The sequence below is a fragment of the Haemorhous mexicanus genome, chromosome 9 (genome assembly GCF_027477595.1).
Source record: "Haemorhous mexicanus isolate bHaeMex1 chromosome 9, bHaeMex1.pri, whole genome shotgun sequence".
Taxonomy (NCBI): Eukaryota; Metazoa; Chordata; class Aves; order Passeriformes; family Fringillidae; genus Haemorhous; species Haemorhous mexicanus.
In genome coordinates, this window is record NC_082349.1 from 30,685,244 (window position 1) to 30,708,160 (window position 22,917).

Here is a 22,917-nt window from a genome sequence, read left to right on the forward strand (position 1 = left end):
CCATACCTGGTAATTCCCTCTGCTAGCAGAGTGTTGAGGGGCTTGTGACCTCTGTGAAGTCCACAGCTGACTGTCCCTGTGAGGATTTGCCATGAATTCACTCAGAAGTGGAACACTTTGCCCTTCAGTGTGAAGGATGCATGCCTGCTCTGGGAATGGGAGCTTCTCCTGGTCAGTGAGAGCATGTTCTGACCTGGCTTGAGCAGTGCCAACTGTGCATCGTATCATCAGAGAAAGGGGAACAACTTGCTAGAGTAAGAATTATGATCAGGTGATGCTATGTAATTAAAAACACTGATTAATTCAGATAGAGAAAGATGTTAATGTAAATGTATCTTAACCTTCTATTCTGTCGGTATGTTAACATTTAGGAGAGAACTCTTCCTGGTTAGGATAACTGCTGGCACATTCATTGGGAGCTGACAATAGACTTTCAGTACATTTGGAGCTAGGAAAATGTCTAATTACTCAGATGACTAGGTACATTTCAGAAGTGCTTATTTGGAGGCTTTGTTTTGACTTTGTTTGAATAGCATGAAATGCCTAACATTTTACCTCGAAAGGAAATTGAATACCAATGAGGGCACAGGACAGGCTTAAAAAATATCACTGAGATGATGCTGAATGTGTGAGATGTGTGAGGAAAAATATCCATGACTGAGCAATGGAGATAAACTGCTTGGAGTAAAGCACAGTGGCCAGAACCAACCCTTCTTCCTGGAGATGGAACATCCTATTTCTCCTCCTTAGTCTTTGGGGAAGAGATCAAAGCCAAGGGATCCCTAAGTGTTCCCCATGTAAATCCTATCACTTCGTATGATCCTGCTGAATGTAGCTTGGATGCTTGTGTTATTCAGTGGAAGTGTTCTGTCTAGAGGCCGAGTGGTTTGTTGGAGTCAGAGTTCCAGTGAGACCTATTTTGAGTCACTTTTTTAAGGTGAAGCTTGTGCATGTCAAGAACAGCTCTGAAACAGATCTTAAAACCTCAGAGCTGCTAGCCAAAGTCTCTGGATAGGATTTTCCATGGTTTTCACCTGGATGCTTCGTGCATGCCCAGTGCAGAAGGGTGGTGGGAGTGGAAGGAATGGGCTGCTCTTTTGAAAGGCCTCTTTCCTTGCCTTCCACCGAGTGAGGGTGCCCAAAGCATCTTCCCCTCGTGTCCCCTGGCAGGTCTGGCCTGTGCTCCTGCAGCCCTGCTTGGCAGAGGTGACCCTGCAGCTGCTTGTCCAGGAAATAAAAGCTCTTGTCAGATGGGGCTGTTGATGCTCCACCTTTCATCAGCTCTGAGCAGGCGGACAATTTCTGTGGCAAGCTTGTGGCTGTATCAAATTAGCTATGAAATGATTTGCATAATAGATTAATCAACCAGCAACCAAACATCCCTCTTTTCTGCCAAGAAAAGAAAAGCAACAACTCAGCTGTTACAAGAGGCCATTATGTTCCTTGCAACCCTGAATCTTTCTTTTTTTCCAAGAGCGCTCCGTGTTGTGGCCTCACGCAGGAAGCTGGCCTGCTCGCTGCCTTCATTTGCGTCACATCTTGGCAGCTTTTTCCAATTCTTTTGGGCCAAATTTTGCCACCGTTATGGTGACCTTCCAGGGAGGGTATTTCCTATGGAATTGGTGGCTGGCTGCCAGACGACTCTGTGTTGCCAGGTCCTCTATTAGCCTTTGCCTTTCCATTGAAATTCCTCTGGGCCCCTTGAGCTCCTTCAGAATTGACCCATTTCCTTGGGAAGCTGGGGAGCAAGTCACCTCAGCACATAACTGTGAGTGGGCAGGAACTGGTCACCGTGGTTTATTTCTCCTGTGTTTCTACCTCCATATAAGCCTGCAGTATGGGTTTGCTAAGCTGTACAGTCCTCCTGCTGCTCCAGATGTGCCATCTGTGTGTCCTTGCCTGGCTGAAGGATGCCCAATCAGTGCTGGGGGAGTTTTCAGTCCGAATGGATCCCCACGTGCAGATGATAAGAAGCTTAACTGGCTAATTGAATGTGATAGCGTGAAGCTTCTCTCATGGTGAGGTTTAATTGGATTATGATACTGTACAGTGATGTGGAGGCTTGCAGGGCCTGCAGCCAGCTTCACTAGGAGAGAGTGGGTCCTTGCTAATCGCTCATTTGTTTAAAATAATGAATTGCCCAGAGAGCTCTGATGGGCGTGCACTGCTTGCTGCAGCCAGTATCCCTGGAGGAGGGATCCCTAAAAATCCAGGGGCTGCCACACATGTAGACCCTGCCCTTGGGCTGGTGCAGCAGTGGTGGAGAGCCTCCAGGTGAGGAAGAGACGAGCTCCTTTTGTTGGGAACACAGATGTGTGGGCTCTGTTTGTGTGCTGGAGTCTGGAACGCGTTTCCTCCTCTGCACCCAGCTCAGCCTTTCCCGCAGCCTCTCTGTGCCTGTGTCACTTGTCACAAGCTGTGCCTTTCTTTTGAGGTGGCCTCCTTGTTCCTTCTTGCCTAGCAGCTGCCAGTCTGCAGCCAGGCTGCCTTCCAGCACGCTTACTTGCAGGGCAATAACTATTTTTGATCAGGAGCTCAAATGCTTCCCCTGCCCCAGTGGGAAAGCAGTCTAATTTTTAGAGTACGCAGCAAAAGTAGAAGTGGGAGCAGCTTTTGTATGATGTGAAGTTTGTTTGGTGGAGGCTCTGGTGTGCACAAAGCAAAGCTGGGGTCTGCAGGCCAGCCGGTGTTTGGGGGCTCACCTGGCTCGGGGTGTGTGTGGCAGCACCTGTGTTTTGGGTGCAGTGCTGGAGCGCTTTATGGAAGTCACTGGCGGAGCTGCTGTTCCTGGGAGTTGTTGCGCTGAAAGTAACAGTGTTTGGTTTGCTGATGTTTCAAAAGGGTTTCAGACGTGCCTGATTGCTCAGATCTCATTTCAGAAGAGTTGTCAAGGAAAATAGCATTTGTTCTCCTGTAAGCAGATGGATTAGCATAAAATATCAGCTTTGATGTAGTGTGAAGTGTGCTCCTCAGCCATAGCCTTTGTACTGGTTTGGAGAGTTAACTGTTCGGCTCCTCAGCGTTTGAATGGGCTGGGAAATGCCCAAGGATGCTGCGTGCCAGGCAGGGAGCAGCACCTGGGCACTGCAAACTTTTGATTAACTTTTGTCCTGTTTCTTGCTGTGGCTCATCCATACAATCAGATAAATGTGATCACTTCGCTGTTTCTGGGAAATGGCAGCTTAGCCACTTTCCCCCCAGTGCTCTAAGGTGTGGGACCTCCCTCCCCGAGCTCTAGTTTGGTGTAATGATAAACCCGCTCCCCTCTCCTGCTTGTTTGCTTTTTTGGCAGTCAGGGGCTCTGGAGCCTGTAGGAGGAAAGTGAAATGCAATAGCCAAGGGGGAATGCTCGTGTTTAACCAAAACGTGCATAGCTCGCAGGTCCTTCTGGACCTCAGGGAGATAGTTAGTTAGTTTTGTTCTAAAAAGGAAAAAAAGGGAACAAACCTGGTGATCCATGGTGACTTTTTTATTTTTTCTTTCTCCTTTTTTTTAGTGTGTGTTGTTGGGGAGAAGTGGAGGTTTGAAGGTGGGAGGCTGTGAAGGAGCAGGGCATGAAGGGTGTGCCTGTGTGTGCAGGGTGAAACATTTTCACTGCTCAACGAAGCACTTTATTTTGCTGTTTAACATCTTCTGTAAAAGACACTGTCTGCTTTCATCAGATCCCTTTGCTCTGTTGAGCTGAATTGTTCAAAATCTTTTCCTGCTCTTTTTATTTTTCTGTAATGCCATTGCTGTGCAAGGGCTTGGAAGTGCTCCTCACTGCTGCTAAGTAAACATCATGTGCAGGAGAGAGATTGCTCAAGAAGGCATCTTTACCTCTGCAGGGAGACACGTGGAAGACTGTAAATGGAGACATGGGAAAACCATGGAGCTCATGACGTGGTTCTGGCCTGTGTTTCAGGGGTTTCTGGTGCAGGGCTCTCACTGATGGCCGAAACGAGCTGCAGCTTGCACATGCGCTTGTCTGCTACGTGTTTCCCAACAGGCACTAGGCCAGATCTAGATATAGAGCAGAGAAGAACTCCCATGGGGAGATTCTTAGGAAGCCTTATCTATATATAGTCCATATAAGTCTGTATCCCCTTTCTGCTGGGAGGACAGCCTGCCCGGGAGCGTGGTTAATGCGGACACGCCCCGGCTTCCGAGGGATCACGGCTGCGTGTCCTGGCTCCCGCCGCGCTGGGTGGCACCGGGAATGCTCTGCTGAGAGCCCCAGCTGTGCTGTCCCTGCTGGGGTGGCAGGCTGGTGGCACGCTCCTGTGGCCAGCTGGGCTTGTCCTGTGCGGGAGCACGAAGCTGCCGTCGGGCAGAGGGAGCAGCTGCGGGGCTGGTGGTGCTGTGCCTTCCAGCACGCTGCTCTGCTGGGCGCTCTCATTAAAGCAATGAGGTCGTAGCTTGGCAGTGACTTGTCGTGAGAGAGCTTATGCAGGGTTCTCATGCCAGTGCAGTTCCCTTTCTTGCAGCTGCTTACCAGGATGTTCTGTCAGAGGGACCTGCACGGACATTCTGCTGCTTTGGGAATGAGAAGCAATTTGCAGTGCTCAGCCCACCTGCAAAAAGAAACCTCAAACCGTGAGCAGGTGTCTTAGATCAGAAGTGGGAACACACAGTGAGGTGGACAAGGTGCCCTTTCACACAGCAGTGTGGTCTCCTATTCATTTCTCTATGGTTTCACCATTAGGATGTCTGAGGCCATTCGCAGCCTTCCTTTCCATTTAGTCCATGATGTTTTCCAGCTGGTGCACCACCATAGCTGTTTCCTAGCTGTCCTGGCAGCTGCTAGTGCCAGCCATGGAGGAGCACAGCCTTCTTTCTGCTGCAGAGAGTTTGCTGCCTGCTTAGCAGTTCTGCAGCACATCCTGGGATCACAGAAGTGAGAGTCTGGGGGAGCTTTGCACCAGCTTGAAATGTCAGCAGACAGCTCACAATGTTCTGTTGGACCGGCAGGAGACGTGGCTTTCTCTTTGGATGCATTTGGCTTTGGGATTGTGGGCCTAGGTCTTCAGAAAGCAGCTCCATTTTTTATGCTGGAGACATGGATTTGTTTCTCTTTTAGGGAGCTGGTCTGGTGGTGTAGCTCCTATGAAAGTCACAGGGTTGCTGGAGGACATCTCCTCACACACGATTTTACAAATATAGCAGGATCGTTTGAGGTCACTCAGTCTTGAGTTTCTTCAGGGATTGCACACTTCAGCTGGAGGCTGTGCCAGAGCTCAATTTGATTGCTTCTGGAGGGGCTGTGCTGAAAATGGGGTCTAATCTCAGTGTAGTCCTGCAAACTTCCCAGATCTTGTATGTGCAGTGTTCGCTTCAGCTTGTTGTGCGTGTCCTGATTTCAGTGCTGCCTCAGCCGTGTGACTGTGGTGGTGTGTAACAGACAGGTCCTTGCTGTTCTCAGCAGAGCAGCTGTGATTCCTGTTTCCCAGCATCAGGGCTGTCTTCCTCCTGTTCCATCTGGGCAGTGTGTGTTTGGGGGTGCCGGCATACCGTAAGGCTCCAGCAGCTGGCTCCCAGAGGAGCTCTCTCGGGTGTGTGCAGAGCTGTTGTGCTGTCCTGACACCATCCAGGTGAAGGTTAGAGGTGGCTTTTACCTGCTCCTCCGAAGCTGGTGTGCCTGGTGGCTTTTTGCAAACTACCCACTTGGGCTGCTGCTTGCCAGCACCTTCTGCCATGTGCCAGTGCGAGCATCTGTGAGTTCACATGGCAAAGGGGATCATCAGGGTGGAGGCTCCCTGGAGGAGGTGGGCTGTGCTCAGTTGGATCACTTCTCTGTTGTGCCTTGCATGATGGACCAAATAGTTGTGCAGGTAGAGTCTGCAGGTGAGCATGGAGCAAGGAACTCACTTAACCCAGCCCTGCACCACCTTTCTAATTCGGTGGAGTTTCTCTTCGGGCCAAGGAAATGACTTTGAATGACTGTGGGAGGAGAAGTCCAGCCCCTTGTTTAGAGGCTGATGTATAGCTCTGTGCTATAAACCCTGGGTGGTCCAAAAGCTTGTGTGTGTTCTCCAGCTCGGGGCTGCTCTGTCCGAGCTGCAGAGCGGGTCAGGCTGAGGAGATGGTTGCAGTGGAGGTGGTCTTTCCCTGCTTTTGGCTCTGCTGGGAAAAAGGCTTTGGGAGCTGTGAGATTGTCAGATAGACACTTTCTAACTTGGGTATGTGACAGTGTAACCAAAGCTGCTGGAGATTGCTGCGGATGGAACTGAATCTTTCACACCGATTCTTATGCAAATTTAAACATGTGCTCCTGGCTTCTAATGGGACACCTACAAACACAACCGGCTCCTTTCAGAAATCGGCATCTGTGCACTGGTCTTTAATTGCTCGTGGCTTTATAGTCAGGCTCACAGAAGTGCACCTGTGGTGGTTTCTCAGTGCTGTCCTTCCCCGAACAGGTGAAGTTTCCCTGTAGATTTTGCCCAGGTCACCTGTTGTGGTGTTTGTTGTTGACACTGCCCATTGCCACGCTGCTCTGGCTCAGGAGCAAATGAGCCTGAACGTTTCAGTGCTCTTTTCCTCGCTGATGTTTTGGGGCTCGTTAGAGGTAAATTAAATGACCTTGAGGTCTGCAGAAAATAATTTGGTGTATTTGAGTGCAAATCATCTTAAGTTTCTATCCAGTAAATCTATAACTGTGAATTGATGAGCCCATTAAAAAAGTATTATTTATTGGGGAAGATGGGTGTCTGCAACCTCCTGGTAGAGTTTCAAATTCAGGCTTGTTTTTTTTCATGCATGTGCCACGTGGTAATGGAGCAGTTGGTCAAAACCATGTGGACTTAATTTCTTTAAAGTACAAACAGCCTAGAAATGTTTGTTTATGTACAAAATAATCTGCCAGCGACTGTAAGCATTTCCATGTTTCTGCAAGAAATGAAGGTAATTATATAATCAGCAAAGATTCATATGGCTTAAATTGTCTTCCATCTGGCATTAGTTAAATTGATGTTTTCATCTGCATGACCTTTCAGGGTGGGGAGAAATTATGAAAATGGAAAACATGGCTGAGAAAGACCTTCCTTGCACATCTAGCCCATGTAAAGGCTGGAACAGAGCCCCTGAGCAGCCCCTGACAGCTGCTGAGGTCCATGCCACGGTCCATGTTACTGGCTGGTATTGTATGAGCTTTGAAGTGGGTGCTTTTACTTGACTTGAGGAGTTGCCTGTCCTGTATGCAGTCCTTCCCCAGTGCATGAAAGTATGGGCAGGCTAACTAGATTAACTACAGCAGGAAGAGCTTCCTTCTTAAAAGAAAGCTATTGTTAGAGCATCACTTCTCATAAATCTGAAGCACTTCTAATCCTGCCCTCCTCCCATTTCCACTCTTCCGTCTGCCTGCTAGTTTACAGTGTGCAGGGCTTGCTCTGAGTTTCTTGGGGCTGTCCTGCAGCCTTTCCCCTGTGATCTCTTCCTCTCAGATGGGCAGTTTCCAGCATCAAAGGATCCCTCAAAAGGACCTCTTTCATGAAAATATATCTGCGTGCTTTCTCGGTGGTAGAAAGATGATATGCTGCTTTCCCGATCAAGTTGCACCCACTGCCTCAAAATGAAGGATTTGCAAGGAAAGCTGAGAACTGCAAGAACTGGATCATATATATTTCATGTTGTTAGGGGCTGAACTCCCTTTTATTTGCTCTTCTACCTCTTCCCTATGCTGTGCCTGAGAACGTGCCAGAATTCAAGGTGCTCCCATTTCTTTCAGGCTGGGAGGATCAGTATCTTCTTTCTGCCATGATTCTGCTTTATTTTGCTTAATAGAGCTAAAGACCATTTCTGTAGACTTTGTCCTTGCTTCACAAATAGACTTTGAGTGTCTCCAGGTACTTGGATAAACTTTGCCTGTTCATGTTCAGTCCCAGTGAGGATTTGAGACAGCCACTGGCAGATACCAAAGCAGATCAGAGGATTTTTTCCTCCCAACATGTAGCCTTCAGCAGCTCAAGTGTAAAGCTGCTCACTGAGACAAAACTTTGGTGGCTCCTTACCCTTGGCCCAGGGGGATGTGCCTGAGGATCAGAAGCCTGGATAGTGCTTAGTTCAAGCAAACACATGGCACTTTTTCCAGGGAGAAGGGATTTCAGAGCTGGATTTTCTCAGTTCAGCCTTCAGTCAGCATGCTCCTGTTTTTCTGACACCTAAATGGCAGGTCCTGCTGGGTGTCTTTAAAAAAACCATTTGTAATGAGCTTTTATTGTTCATTCAGTTGTTTCCTTGTTGCAGGATCATAACCTAAATGTCCAAGAGGCTATTTGTGTTCCTGCTGCACCTGCATTCAAGGCCAGCTTTCTGCTGCTGGCCCCTTGCTGTGCATGTGTGGAGAGCAAAGTGCTCAGCTCTCCTCACACGTGCTGATGCACTTGGACCACTCATCTGCCTTGTCTGGGTTTGCATGCTTAGCTTTGTTTGGCTCCATTGCTCTCCTGCAGGTTCCAGTAGCCTGATTGCTGGTGTTTTGCACAGCCCTTGGGATCCAGGGAATCCCTGGATTAAGAAAACAGTTGCACCCAGGTGCTGGAGTACAGGATCTGGTCTGGAGCTGGGTTGTGGGTAGGTTTAGCCCGACCCCACCAATGTCCCAGCCACTGCCTCAGTGTTCTGTGGTATTTCCTTCTGTCCTGGCCTCTCTCAGCATTGCCACTGGCCCCTGCTGTGCCTTTCAGTCCCAGAAGCAATGCAGAACGAGCAGTAGAACGGCCTGGTGGGCATCAGTGAAGCTGTACTGTTCTTCACCAGCCTTCTGGGGTGCTTTGGATTTTGTGCACTCCTATCTTACGTAAACAGCTCTTGTCAGGAGAGCAGACAGGACCCCTGCTTTGCCAGGCAGCGTGCTGGGCCCTGGGCAGGTGCCAGTGTGAGGCTGCCACCACTCTCAGAGGTGCCTCTTGGCTCCTGGGTTTGCACACCCCTAAGGTTATTTCACTGTGCTTTGCTTTGCATCCACCAGGTTGCTGTATTTCTCTCTGGCACTGGTCAGATTTGCTGATGGTTCATATTTTAGCTGGGAAAAATGCCCCTTGTTGGGATTCTGGTATGTCTGTATACAGAAAAAAATGTTGAGTGGGCTGGGAATGGCTTCCAGCAAAGTTGTATCAGTTTCTTGGAGCTCTTTTGTTTGGTAGGAATTCCTTTCTCTTCTCTCCCCCTTCGCATCGCCCTGACAGCCCACCTCTATTCTTCAGGGGCTTGCTGAGGTATAATTCACAATTGAGTGATTGAAGTGAAATATGCACAGCTGCAGATCCATTTTTAAAGTGATGCTTCATCATTCAGGCATCTCTCTGACCAGGTTGGCAGCTTCAGTGGCCATCAGAGTGCAGGAACAAAAAAGGATTATGTTGAAAATGCTTGCATTTGATTTTTACCAGGCTCTGAGAATGTGTTGACCACTTGCTACTTTTGAGTGCAGATAGATGGGAAGTATCTGGAGCAGGGGAGATCTATGCTGGGGAAATATGTTTGTGTCCCTGAGAAAAGGGGATGTAGCTGAGTTTTCCTTTGCTCTCCCCACACTGTATTGTGCAAATCATACGATAGCTGGAGTATGATAAAAGACAAAAGTTAGAAAAATGCTGCGTGCTGCAGCTTTCCTCTGCTGTCGTGTTGAATGGAGAATTTTTGCAGCTCTCTTTCCCTCTTTGGATCCATCAGATGGCTTTTGTGATTCCTTGCTTTTCCTGGAGTGTGACAAAGCCCAGGGAGTGGGAGTGCAGGCAGTATCCTGTTACAGTCACCATGGCCCAGTGCTGCCAGGATTTCCATGGGGCTGCCTGAATCTCAAAGATCCAACGTCTGTTTATCAATGAGGTGAAAGGATTTATCAAGTATCTAGGTACTTGAATCACTAAACTTGAATTAGTGTAGTGGCAGAATTCAGTGTAGTTAAATGTAAACAGTTCTCTAATATTTGGAAATTCAGTATTTTGTCTTGTGTCCCACAGTTCCTGACTCTTGAACAGTGAGTTGAGGCTCCTCTAGCTTTTGTTTCTCTGTCCTCTGCCAGCAGACTGCTGCTGCTCCTGCAAAGTCTCCTGGGCCTACCTTGGTTCCAAAATTATCCCCGCATTTTCCAAGCTATTGCATGAGTAACTTTGGGCTTTTCTCCTGCGAGTGAATTCACTCTCCATCAGCTCTCCAAGAGGACCAGTTCTGAGTGGGAGCTAATCTGTGTTTGAGGTGGTACATCTGCAGACAGAGGACCCCACTGAGGATCAGTCATGGGGAGCCACCTGTGTCTGCAGTGTTCTTCTGATTCAGGTGTGAAAACAGAGAATGGCTTGGTACTTTGTAATCAGATGAACATTTATGTGTGATTACTTAACAAATGATAACACACATGGCTTAGTGAAAGGTCATGCCACGAAAACTGCTTCAGTTCCAGTGCTTCCCTTCAGCCAGTTTCAAGGTGCTTGCTGTGAGCAGAGCTCTGTTTCACGGGGATGGAAATGAAGGCTCAAAATAAACACCCTGGAAATGGTAGAAGATCTACACTGGTGCTCTCGAGAGGCTGGGCTCACCAGGATTGTGCTGGAAATATATAATGCACATAAATACATTTCTGTTGTGTGATCAGCCATAGACCCTGATGCAAAGGTTGATGTGCTTGGTATTACCTGTAGTCACTGGTGAAAATCAGATATTGAGTGGTCCTCTGAGGGAGGACAGCATAAAGTCAAGGATAAATCCCACCCTGATGTTGTGGTACTTGGCCTTGTCTCATCCCCAGTGGTGATCCTCAGCTGTTTCTGTGATGGACATGCTCTCTGACAGCCTGAGTAAGTGTGCCTGGTTCCAGATGTGCCATGCCTCATCCACCAGCACTGCCCACAAAATGATGCTGATATCTGTTCCTTGCTCTTAGCCTCACTGTCATGTTAGCATTAGCTGATTGCATCAGCAAAGGCATTACAGGAGAATGTTGTCAGGGGGCTGGGACTGCTCTGGCTGTGGAGTTTGGTCTCCATGAATGGTCTGATGGTGTGATGTTGTTTACAAATGGAGTAACTATCTCTTTCCTGCATAGGCTTCTTGGTAATCCCTCCCTGCAGTGAACCTTAATATCCTGCTGGAGAAGAGCAGCCTCTCATTCAAACTCAGCTTGTTCATGCCTCATTTACCTCAGTCTGCTTATTTTGTAGAGCATCTACAGTTTATCTTGATAAATCCAGTTTCGGTGGGAACTCACGGGCCTGATGAAAGGTTCTGAGGACTGAATGGATTATGATTGTTTTAAATTACTTTTTGTTTTATTGCTTGTATTCCACATTAAAACAGTCCTAGAGGAGTCTGGAACAAGTTCTGAGCATCTTGGAGCACCCTGTGTCTTTCAATGCCCACTGTTTTGCTGGCTTACACAGGTCACACTGATGTTTTAATAATATTCTTGGCAGATTGAACTAGCAAATTCAGGCACTTGGTTTGCTTTGCTGCTCCCTTATTGCTCTCAGGAATGAAATATCACCAGCAATAATGCTGAAGAACTGTAATCTCTAAATAATATTGTATCTCTGCTTGCCAGCTCAACTTCCCACGGCTGCTGAAGAGGTTTAGAGTATTAAGGAAATGCAAATGTTTTTCTGGAGCAAACCACTGTATTCTGCCTGCCACCACAAGTGTTTGGCACTGGGATTCTTCTGTACTTCTTCAGTAAAATTGTGGTTGCTTCTTTCCCTGATAAACATAAAGGTGATGTTAGCTTTCAGCAAAGAGTGTAAACAGAGTCTGAGTTGCCAGGTTTTCTCCCTTTTTCATGAGGAGCACAGAGAAATCTCAGTCATGAGGGGTTTCTACAGAGAAGAAAACAAACAAAAAACCTTGTGCTGAGTTATTTCCAAACAAGTGCTTTCTTTTTCAGTAGTGATTCTTTAAATGAGGGCACACAGGGTATATTTAGATGTAAAGAGACTTACTGTGGGGGAAGGCATTTTTCAGGTTTTGTTGAGAGACGTTTTGAGATCACCTGGAGACAGGGATTTTCCCTAAATGAAGCTGCTCTTCCTGGGAGGGGATCAGAAGTGGGCTGAACACTGGGGCTATTAACAACCCAGCTGAGGTGCATGTCCTGGCTGTCCCCCAGGCCACCAGGCTGGCCTGGTGTTGCAGGTGCCTCCCCTCTCAGGGCATGGGGAGGGTGTTTCTTGCAGTTTTTGCCAGGGCAAAATCTGCTGCTGCTTCAGTGTGAGGTCACCCCCACGGGTCAGCTTTAAAGCCTACAAGAGATCCCAGTTTCTGTTAATTTGTGCACTTTTGGTGAGTTCTGCAGTTTTCAGGGCAGTGTTTGGAGAGCTCATGTTGTGCTTGGCAGCAGGCTGGGCACTGCACCCTCTGTGAGCCTTTTCAGGCCAGTTCAGCTGGTTTTGGAAGTTAGGATCCTGCTTCTGGTTACTGCTGAAGTTCCATCCCTGGCAGCGGTGCTGGTAGTTTCACTTCAGCCATCCCACTCTTGCATCAGCTGGGGTAATGTGTTCAGCTGTTTGGCTTTCAGACTCTCACTAGATCCCTTATTTCTGTTCTCTGATGATTTCCTTCCCAGCTTATCTGTGCTCTTCTGAGCAGACAATGTGCAAATGAGCAAGCGCTGCCCAGAATATTTGATGGAAAAAATGCAAGGGATATGTGCTGGAGCACAGCTTCCAACAGAGGCATTTCCTTGCAAGGAGTGCTGAATGCTTTGGTATTTTCAGACCTTTTTTGACCACTGTTAATATTGGAAAGCTCCTCTCAGTTTGCACCTTCCTTTCTGGGGAGACAAATCTGCAAGGGACAGTACCTTTCAGCTGCTCTACCCTCAGTGTTTTGTTCCAGTTTGAGGGCTGTTCATCAGTGCTTCCAGCAAGTTAATGCTGAATGCCCCAGCTTTAGTGGCAGGATTTAGAGTTCTTTGTGAATTACATGTAGTGCTGATGGAGGCTGCTTTGTCAGCTGTGTGTAAAAACCAGCACTGTTCAAATAAACGCTTCTGAGAAAGAACCACCTTTCTTTTCTAACTGTTTTAATGTGTTGGGAGCATCCTTTGAGCTGTGGCCAGAGAACAAATGGGCTGCCATGTTGCAATCCCATGGTGAAGGCACCTGTGCACAGGTGAGGCAGAGCTGTGGGGCTCAGAGGTCAGAGTGCACAGCTGAGGTGCTGTGAGCTTTACACAGGGTGCTTGGCATAGCTGTAGCAATTCTAGAAATGGCCCTTTGTGGAGCTGGTGTTTCTCCTAACCTTCCTTCTTGACCTGCTGTTGGATACACTGAGTTTCAGTTCTCCTTCCTTGTAGTTCAAGTTGTTAGTTCCGTATTTTTGCATGCTGGAGAGAAATCATATTTTAGGGGGCTAAATAGTTCTCCTGTGTTTTAGGCACAATGGGAATTGTGCAAAACAATTAGGTTTCAAACTTTGGTAACTAATTTTGATACTTTGGTTGTCAGACCGTTCATCTCTGGGGTCAGGGGAGAAGGGAGGCAGCATTAAACAGGAGGCAGTTGAAGGAATAGTGCAGACCTTGGCTCTGAGAGTGTTGGGGTGGCTGGCTGCACATGCCTGTCTGGAAGAAGGCCAGAATGGCAGGCTTGGACAGCCTGGCTGCAGTGGGAATGGCACTGGGGTCTGTGAAGTGTTCTCCTAGCCTGAAAGCAAGCCTGCCAGCAACATGCTTTGCATATTTGATTGCTGTGCTGGCTAATACCAAACGTGCCATCAAAGTTCACAATGGTTTTCACTGCCCTGCCTTTACTCTTACAGGACATTGAGTTCTCAGTGAAGAAGCAAGCAGCATTTTGGGCTCTAAATTATGGCTGTGTGGCTCCCCCAGCTTGTATATGTCGGGCCACATGGCAAAGTTCACAAACAAAAGCCTCTTCATTGCTCCTTGATGCAGCTGGTTTAAATCAAGGTTACAGAAAGTGGTTAGGAATGGTCCACCTGTCCTGGCTTTGCTACCTTGGGTCCAGATGGGTCAGCAAAGGGAAAATCAAATTCAAAACCAACCATAAAACCCATCCCCAAAATTCATCTTAAAAAACTCCAACACCAGTTTTCAGACAGTCTGTTTATTTGAAACGGTGTAATGTGGTTGTCTTCCAAAGAAGCACCAAGTCTTAAGAATGACATGACATCAGGATCTTGGCTTTGAGTGGGAGGACCGTGTGCCTGACTTGCTAGTGAGCTTGGAGTTGTTCTTGGATGGCTGAGTGAGAAGTAATTTGATGTGACCCATGGTGCGAGCCAGTCTGGTCTCTGGGGTGACAGGTTGTTCAGCTCACCTCTGTGTCAGGTGATGTTGTGGGAGCTGTTTGAAGTGGAGAGAAATCAGGCAGAGAGGTGGCACGCTGTTCATGCCCTGAGAGCAAGTTCAGCTTTGGCTACACCAAGAAGCCATCTGTTTTTCCTTGACTGCTTTCCTAGCTGGAGGCTTCCTAGTCCTGCTTTCTCCTGCTGAAGAGATCACAGTGACAGATAACCCGAGCAGAACTGAGCCTTCTTTGCAAGCCCTTCTGAGTGAGCCTGAAGTCCAGGCTTCTCTTGGCATTGTTTCTTCCTCTTGATGGCTGATTTACAGACAAAGGGGAAGATCAGAATGTTTGAGGCAGAGTCCTTTTTCCCTAAAGATTTGTGGGCCCTGGGGACAGTGTGCTGTGACTGGGACTGTGCTGTCTCCCCAGGGTACCAGGTGGGGACAGGAGTGTGCAGAGCACAGTGGGCCCTTGCTGTGGGCTGTTCAGCAATGGGAACAAAAAGCAGAATGACACCAAGCATTTTGAAAGTAGAGTGTAAGAGTCCTTGGAGACCTGTGCTTCCTGCTATGGGAAGGAAAGCGCTGCATACCAAACCAGTGTGGCTGATGAGTGCTTGTCTCTGAAGAGGCGGCCCTGCCGCCTGCGGACGGGAGCTGCTGGGGCAGAGCGGGCTCGGGGAGCAGCGCTCCCTGCGGCGCTGGGCGAGGCTTTGCCATCGGGCGGCTCCGGAGGGAGCGAGCAGCCGCAAGCCGTCCGTCCGTCCGTCCGTCTGTCCGTCCGTCTGTCCGTCCGTCCGTCCGTCCGTCTGTCTGTCGGAGCCGCTGTTTGTCGCACGGTGACGTGCGGCGGTGACAGCCCCAGTTGCTGTGGAGATGTTGCTGCCGCCGCCGCTGCCGTGTTTGAGGATGCTGTGCTCAGTCTGAGGCGTGGATAGGGGAGGAGAGCGAGGGTTATCCGGGCAGGGCAGGTGCTGGAGAAAACCTGTGTCTTGAGGCACCTATTTAACCCTTTTATCTGCTGACACCTCTAACAGAGCTGGCTGCACAAGGAGGATTCCCATGGGTGTGTGCTGCAAGGCTGGGCGCTGCCTTTGTTCTTGCAACAGGGGCAGCTTGGGAGGGGGATGCTGCTGCAGGCCGGGCCAGGTGTGCTGCTGCTGCTGCTGCAGCAAACTGGGGCAGATGTGCTCTGCAAACCGCAAGGCGCATTGGACACAGCAGGAAGCCTTTAGCTGCCATGGTCCTTCTCAGCTGCTGGTGACTTCATGTGGCCCCTGCTAGCCCTGGAGGGCTCAGGGGCAGGTGGGAAGGGCTGTGGGCAGGCAGGGAATGCTCTGCAGCATGCCTGGAGCAGGCAGTCCCGGTGGCCAGCCTGCTGTGTGACAGGCGCTGCTGTCTGGGGCAGCTTGCACAAGGAAGGCACGCAAGGGTGAGCCAGGGAGTGGATGGAGGGCTGCTGGGTTTGTTGCAGCTGCCAAGGTCTCTCCTCTTCATTTCCCACCCCCTGATTTGTTTTTTTGTGTCTCCTCTCAGTCTAGGGCGTGTTCATTTGCTCGTTTGTGTATCTGTTTCTTTGCCAATGTGTGAGGCGTGTGGTGGGAGCTGCCTTCTTCCCTGGCTGGCTCACGTAAACACTGTGGGTTAGGTCTTTGCTTTGTTGCCGACTAGCTGAGAAATGAAGACCTAGCTACAGAAATGGCTTGTCCAGCCCACGTCCTAGATGCTCCCCCTCCCTGACAGTGGTGTTTTGGCAGAGCTCAGTAGGTGCTCAAATGGGAGATTGGCATTTCTGGGCTCTGCTGCAGTCCATGGGTGTCTCCTGCGAGCTTGTGAGACCCACGGCTGCCCCAAGCCTTTGGTCTGATGGATGTGGCTGTGCCTGGTCTGCCTCCATCCCCTTCCTTGGTGGTGCCTCTGGCTGCTCCAGCTACTACTGAATGAACCCAACAAATATCATATGTGTTAGTGTCATCTGTACTGTAGAAAATGTCATCCTGATGTCTGTCAAAGGAGCCTTAACCGTGAATCAGCTTTTCATTATTTGCTGACTTTATTCTTTAAAGCTAATAATACATCTTCCTACTGCCTCAAAACTTTGAAAACATTGATCAAACCTAATTCACAGTACCACAGGCACTTTCACTGATGCTCCCTTTGGTGTCAGGATGCTGTGCAGTCCTGTTGTTCTGGATGCTGGGCTTGGAAGAGGCAAACCAGAAGAGATGTATTTAACTGCATTTGTGCCCATGCCTGGCTCTTCAGGCAGCATGGTGTGAACACACAGGTGAGTTTGATCAACTCCTTTATACTCCGTAGTCTGTCTGAGAAACAGATTTAATCCCTGTTTTGTCAGTGGTTGGGTTTTTTCCTTCCTTTAAGTCATCCTGTGAAGGGATTTGAAATCATCAAATTGAAGAGTAAGAAACCAGTGTATAACAATGTGTGCAGGAACTGAGATCTGACTAAGCCCAACAGATGTGTGAAGAGCTACCCCTGTATGTGTGAAGAGCTACCCCTGCTCTTGCTGAGATGATTTCCTAAAGGAAGAGAAAGCTGCTGGTTCTCAGTAGCCCAGTCCAGAGCATGTAGCTGGAGCTGAGCAGTGGGTGTCAGACAGGCTGATTTCCTGCAGGTGTGACTTGGAACACATCACATCTTGGCCAGGTAGTCAGAACAGTTGTGTGTGACACAAGTGCCACCAGAAATTCTGCCTGGCTCCCTGAAGAGTGTGTGGAGCTGTGGAGGTTTGGCTTTAACACCTGTGTGTCTCACCAGCAGTGCTGTGTCTCAGCAGTGCCCTTTCCTGCCCAGATTACTGAAGCACTAAGAAATGAGAAGTGCCAATGGAATATGGAAACTCTGCTTTTTGAGTCAGGGTTATTTGGCTTGCAGGGACCCTGATCCCCTTGTGCCCTTGGTGAGTCCCCTAGAGCCAGCCAGCAATGTCTTGACCTACTGAAGGAAGACATTTCTCAGCATTTTCCAATTGTAATGCTGGATTAGAGTATCTAAATTCAGATGTGCTTTACTCCTTGGTCATATAAACTTCAGGTAGCAAATCTGCCCATGGGGAGTTCTAGGATCTTGTAAAAATTCTACAGATCTGCACAATTTTAACATGCCTACCCCCTTGTGCTTGCTCAGTTTGGAGCAGGCATATATGTAATTTATTTGAAGTGAGCAGGACAAGTATTTCAGCTATGAAAGGGTAGTGTCTGGCTGTACATGTGTGTCCTTGTGAGGTCCTGGGTAGAACCTGTTGTGTAAAATAAGCTGCCATCCTCCTACCTGGCTGAACAAGACCTGCTTGCTCCAGCATTTCTATAGATCTTAGTCTCCAGAATCTTAAGAGCTTAATTCTCTGTATGAGTGCTGGGAAGAGGATTTCGAGATCCTTGAGAACAAGAACAATGAAAATACTGGCTCTGCAATTGTTTCCTGGCTCCTTAAGCCTTACTCAAATGGATCTATAGCCAGAACAGCTGATTACAGGTCAGCTTAGTGAGAAATGTGAATGAAGGACTATTAGGTTTCTTTGCAGGTTACTCAGGTTATGTTTCTGTCATGACAAAAACTGGGGTGCCTGACCTCCTCTTTTGATTTCACCTCGCCTGGGAGCTTCCCTGACAATGGGACCAGGATTAGATCATGTTGAGGGAGTTGTCTCATTAAGCTTTGGAAAGTGAGGAAGCATCTTCCTGAGGCTCCTAGTGCTGCCCTTGACCAGAGCCCAGTGACATCAGAGGACAGTACTTCTGCCCTGCCTTCTCCCCTAGCTGGCTCTTAGGCCAATACAGAGCCCTGCCTTTGGCATGTAAGTGCAGCAACAGGTTTGTCTGTGTGCTCTTCTTTTTGTCCTGAGAAGCTGCTGGTGCAGCTGGCTCTTGGTGTGCTGCAGACATCCATACCTTCCTGAAGCAGCTGTGCCCCAAAATGCTGTGCAGGGCTCCTGGCTGGGGCCTCTCCTGCACAGACACCCCCGTAGCTATGTGCAGGATGGCTCTGTTTGTCTGGGCAAGCCGTGTAGGGGGGTGTTTCCCTCCAGTTCTCCTTCCAGTGGCTCGTGGTTTATTTTGGGACTGATGTGGATGTAAAGCGTCAGCTCGAAGCAAAACACTCAGCGTGGGTGTTGAAAGCACCAGCCTAGGGGCTGCTTGCTGTCCTGAAATGCTGAAATAACTTGGATGAGGTGAAACTGTCCAGTGGCCAAACGGAAGCCAATTCCTTCCTTATAGCCATTGGCTGGTGGAGGTTTTCAGACCTCAGAGGAGAGTGCTCCTGGCATGGAACACTTTCTCTAGGAATAGTTCTTCACAGCTCTTAACCTGGACAAAGGCTATCTGTGTACTACAGTCTTCCTGCCCCAGCTCCCCTCTTGTACTTGGAGTCCCCTGTAACTGTGGTGCATCCTGTTATTATTCTCTACTTCTGTGGGGTTTAATTAAAATGCAGGTCTTTAATTTTTAATTTTTCCTTCCTGTTGATTCGACTGTCTCTGCGTGAATGAGGTCTCGGTGCAATTACTGTGCTCCCTGTGGAGAAACAGACATTTAATTCAGCAAGGCAGACTTTTTCTTGGAGGGGGTTTATTTTCCTGATCTTCCTACTCAGAGGGATGCAAAAGCAAAACATCCAGAGAGTAAAGAACGTGACACTTTATTTGGTTGTTCTGGACACGTTTGCTGCATCTCAGTTACCGAAATGTTGTGTTCCTTGCAGAGAGCTGCCTCCTTAAGCAAAGGGCTTGTGATGAAGCTGCTCAACACAACTTGCATTAGCAAGGCGAGCTGAAACCATTGGGTCAGTCGAGGTTTCTCTTCAAAACTCTGTTCTTGCAGCAGTGTAAAATTGCAGAGTTTTATTGTAGCATTAAGCTGTCTCATGATTTGTTGACCTGAGAACAGGACCAGGCAAGTACCTTGTGCCTGCTTGCCATGGGGGCACATCAGTGGCCAGAGGCTCCTGCTGCTGTTTGGGACCCAGCTGAGCTCCTGGCAGGGAGATCAACTCTGAAGCTCCAATAGAAGGTGGAAATATTGGTGCTCAGATTTCCACTGTCCTTATTTAAGTCTGCTTCAGCTAACTTGGTGCTTTTGCTAGCTGAACTCTCCTTGTGCAGCTGTAGGTCACTGCTGAAACATGCAAAGACAGGATTTCTCTGCACCCCCTGAATTGCAATCCCAGGCTTTCAAAATACTTCAGGTTCTTTCAGCTCCAGACCTGAGGCTTCCTCAGTTCCCCTTGTGTGTGCTAGGTTATTTTCTCTGTGTTCACAGAGATCATATCTATATGTATCAGACACTTCCAAATGTAGCCTTGTTCTTTCTCCATGTCTTTCCAGCTCCAGCCGTGTCTGTTGTGTTTGACTTACCGGTGTTTAACCTAACAGGCTTGTTGATAGAAGTGACTTGTGAGGCTGATCTCTCTTTTGACCCCTGAGACTTGCTGGGAGTACAGTAAAACCTTGGTGGAAGAGAAGTACAGTGTTATCAGAGGCAGTTCTGGCACCCAGATCCTTGCTGTGCCTGTGAGTAGTTCGGGATCCTCATGCTGGTGGCAGGGACACACTGTGCATGTGCCCTCTCATTGTGGTTTGAGTAAGGTATGGCCCCTCTCTGCCACATCTTCTGAAGATTCCTTTGATTTGTAAGCTGCCAACTTAGACCCAAATAGTGTGTTGAGGGTCAGAGTGATTTGATGGGATTTAAACTGATTTTTATCCATCCCCCACACACCCTGCCCCCCGCCGATGGAGAGGATAAACATTCCATTGTTTTTTGTGTGAAGTGCCTTTTAGTACCAGCAGCCCAGCAATAGGGGATGAAGAAAGCAGATGTGTCCCATATCTTTTTAAACTGCTTTTGTTTTTCTGATCACTGTAAAGGAGGCTTTTAATTTTTTAAATTTTTTTCCCCCAAGCAGCGAGTGCTCCACAGGGTTTGATCAAAGCTCATAAATGATGAATTGAAGGAATGCCCGGCGGAGAACAGAACACCCTCCTTGTGCTCTGCTCCGTGTGCTGAGAACACCATTGTTTCTTCCCGTACCTTTTCCATCCTCGAGCTCGGGGCTGGAGAGAAAAGGCCTTTGTTCCTTGCCTGTCAGCTGAGACAATGCCAGTGTGTTGTCCTACCTCTGCTCTCAGCACCTGACTGGCCGGAGCTCTGTGGGTTTTGGCAAGCTGAGCACAATTGTCCTCCAGCTATGGTGTTACAAAGAAAACAAAGGGCTTCACAGCCTCCCTGCTCCAGATCCTGGCCCACGTGTGTCTGTCTGTGCCTGCTGCTGCCTTCGGGATGTGCAGGGAGAGCCAGCACCCTCGCCTGTGCTCCAGGCTGACAGATGCTGCTTCACCTGACTCCCAGTGCACACAGGGGGACAGGAGGGGACAGAGGCCCAGGCAGCCCTGGTTTTTTGTACCTCCTGGTAATTTCTGCAGCATCTCTGGCTGTGCTGTCCTGCGATGCAAAGCGCTGCAAAGGAGAGAGCTTGTAGTCCTCTCCTTCTCTTGGTTTTTGGGGTTTTAGCAGGAATAAGATGAGGAGGGAGAACAGATGGCACGGGTTGGGGTGGAGAAGAGGCTGGCAGTGACTTGTTTGGAGATGTGCTGGAGTGCAGACCATAAGCCTGGCTCTTTCCTGCTGCTGGCCTTGTGTGAGAGACCAGGCAGAGCCACGGGTGCTTCATGCTTCAGGGTGAGACCAGCAGTACTTGATTCAACACCTGCCTCTGCTCCTGTTGGGAAGAACCTTTAGCTGCATCTCTCCTGCTGTTTTACACCCTGGCTGATCCTGTCTACCCTCAGGCATTGCAGCAAATCGGTGGAAAAGGTGGTGGAGGTGCAAGTCAGCCTTGCAGTGCTGCTTTGTCAGGCACCTGGCACCAGTGTGAAGTACTGTAGCTCAAGTGCAGGCTTCAGTCAGTGGCACTTGTGCCAAAATGCAGCATCAGCTTCTCTTTCATTCCCATCTACTGCTGGGCTTCACCCCTCCATGAGCAGCCCTGATGTTACACTTGATCTGGGAGAAAGAGCTCGGCAGTGGGTTTGAGAAGAGCAGTGCTGATGCCTGCTAACATTCCATGCCAGAGGCCAGAGATGCCCATGCCATGGAGTAAGGGCCTGACACAAAGGCAGTGCTGGCTCCTGGCCAGTGTGACAGATGATGTCTAGTCACTACAGCCCGCCCAGCAACTTTCTCTGGCCTCTGCCATCCTCAGACTGAGCTGTCTTGGCTTCAGGTTTATCTTTGCCTGAAGTTTGTTTGTGGGTATGCTTTCTGAATTCCCCCAGCTGGTGGTAACTTCTGTGAAACTGTGACAGCACCAGTGTTCCCATTACCCAGAGCCTGAGCTGGGCTGCAGAGGCTGATTTCCATCTGCTCCCAAGCTCCCTGTGCTGGGAGGCAGAAGTGCAAACAGCTTTAACCAGAACAATGTAGCATTGCCTGGGTGAAGAATGTGATTTACTTGCATATGTGTGGCATGTGAACACCAGGGCCAGAGGGCACCACTTGAGTCCTCTCCTTTCTCTTTCCTTTTTTTCTCCCTGCCCTTGCCTGAGCCACTTGCTAGCACTTTTGTTTGGGGGTGAGCAGAAGAATGTGTGGGTTGACAAGATGAGGTGGGAGCGAGATCTTTGGGAGCCAGGAGTCTGAAACTGAAAAAGCCAACAATCTAGGAAAGCCTTGTAGACAAGTTTAAAATTAGATTGACCCTATGCTTTCATATTGCTGGAATTTAATTCCTCTGACCCTGAAGCTTTTGGTCTGACTCAAAGCAAGGGTTCCCAGGCTGTGGGCAGTGGAGGCCAGTGCTGTCTGGGGCTCTCGTGTGGCCGTGGGTCTGTATCAGAGACAGATGCACCCCCTGGCCACCTCCTTGTATTTATGAAAGGTTGGAGAAGTTCAGTCTTGGGAAGCCAAGGGAGCCTCAGCTCATATATTTCTGCTGTCTTTGTCTCAGTGTGGGGAGCTTGTGTCTGGAGCCTCTTCTCCCTCAGACTGGGATACTGCTGCCCGTAAAAGCTGATCAGAGCTTTTCCTTTTTCAGACATGATTGTAACTGTTTATCTTCTGTTCCTGTTTGCAGGTTGTGCAGCTTGACTTTAAAGAAACTGGTAGTCTTAAAGGAATTGGATAAGGAGCTTATTTCCGGGGTCATTGCTGTCAAAATGCAGGTAATTACTGCCCAGTTCTAAGGGTTGTGCTGTTTGACCAAGAATACTGGCAGGTGCCCAAACTGAGCTTTACCCCCACCTAAGGATCCACAGACTTCTTCAACTTCTGCAACTTCCATGTTGCATCCATAGACTTCTTCCCAAGTCCATCAGCATGTTCTGGATCTGTGTAGACTCTTTTCTGACCCTTCTCCCATGTTCCAAACTCATTTCACTGTTGTAAGTGAAAAGTATTGTTCACCAATGGCTCAGCATGAGCTTATCTGCATGTAAAAATGCTCTTCACAGATCACATGTCCCCTTTTCTTCCTGAGCTGGCACTAAATCCAAGCCTGGATCTCTGTTTACCAGTCTGGGGCTGAACATCTCAGTAACTGGGTCTTGGTTTGGGGGAGTCTGGGCCTTCCCCTGCTGCTGGGCAGCTCTGCTGTCGAGTCTATAGCCAGGCTTGTCAGTGGGTTTGTAGGGTGCCTGTACCGATTAATTGCTTTTCCTAAACTACAGTTGTCACCCTAGGTGA

The 22,917-nt window shown here is 48.8% G+C and overlaps 1 protein-coding gene across 7 annotated transcripts in view; it reads left to right on the forward strand.

The window, feature by feature from the left end:
- The window catches only part of PACS2 (phosphofurin acidic cluster sorting protein 2), a 77,532-nt gene that overhangs the window by 4,381 nt on the left and 50,234 nt on the right, over positions 1-22,917 (forward strand). For all 7 annotated transcript variants that reach the window (XM_059854803.1, XM_059854804.1, XM_059854798.1 and 4 more), the window contains exon 2: positions 22,310-22,397. In XM_059854803.1, coding sequence (XP_059710786.1) covers positions 22,310-22,397 — 88 coding nt within the window. The remainder of the gene's footprint in view (positions 1-22,309; positions 22,398-22,917) is intronic.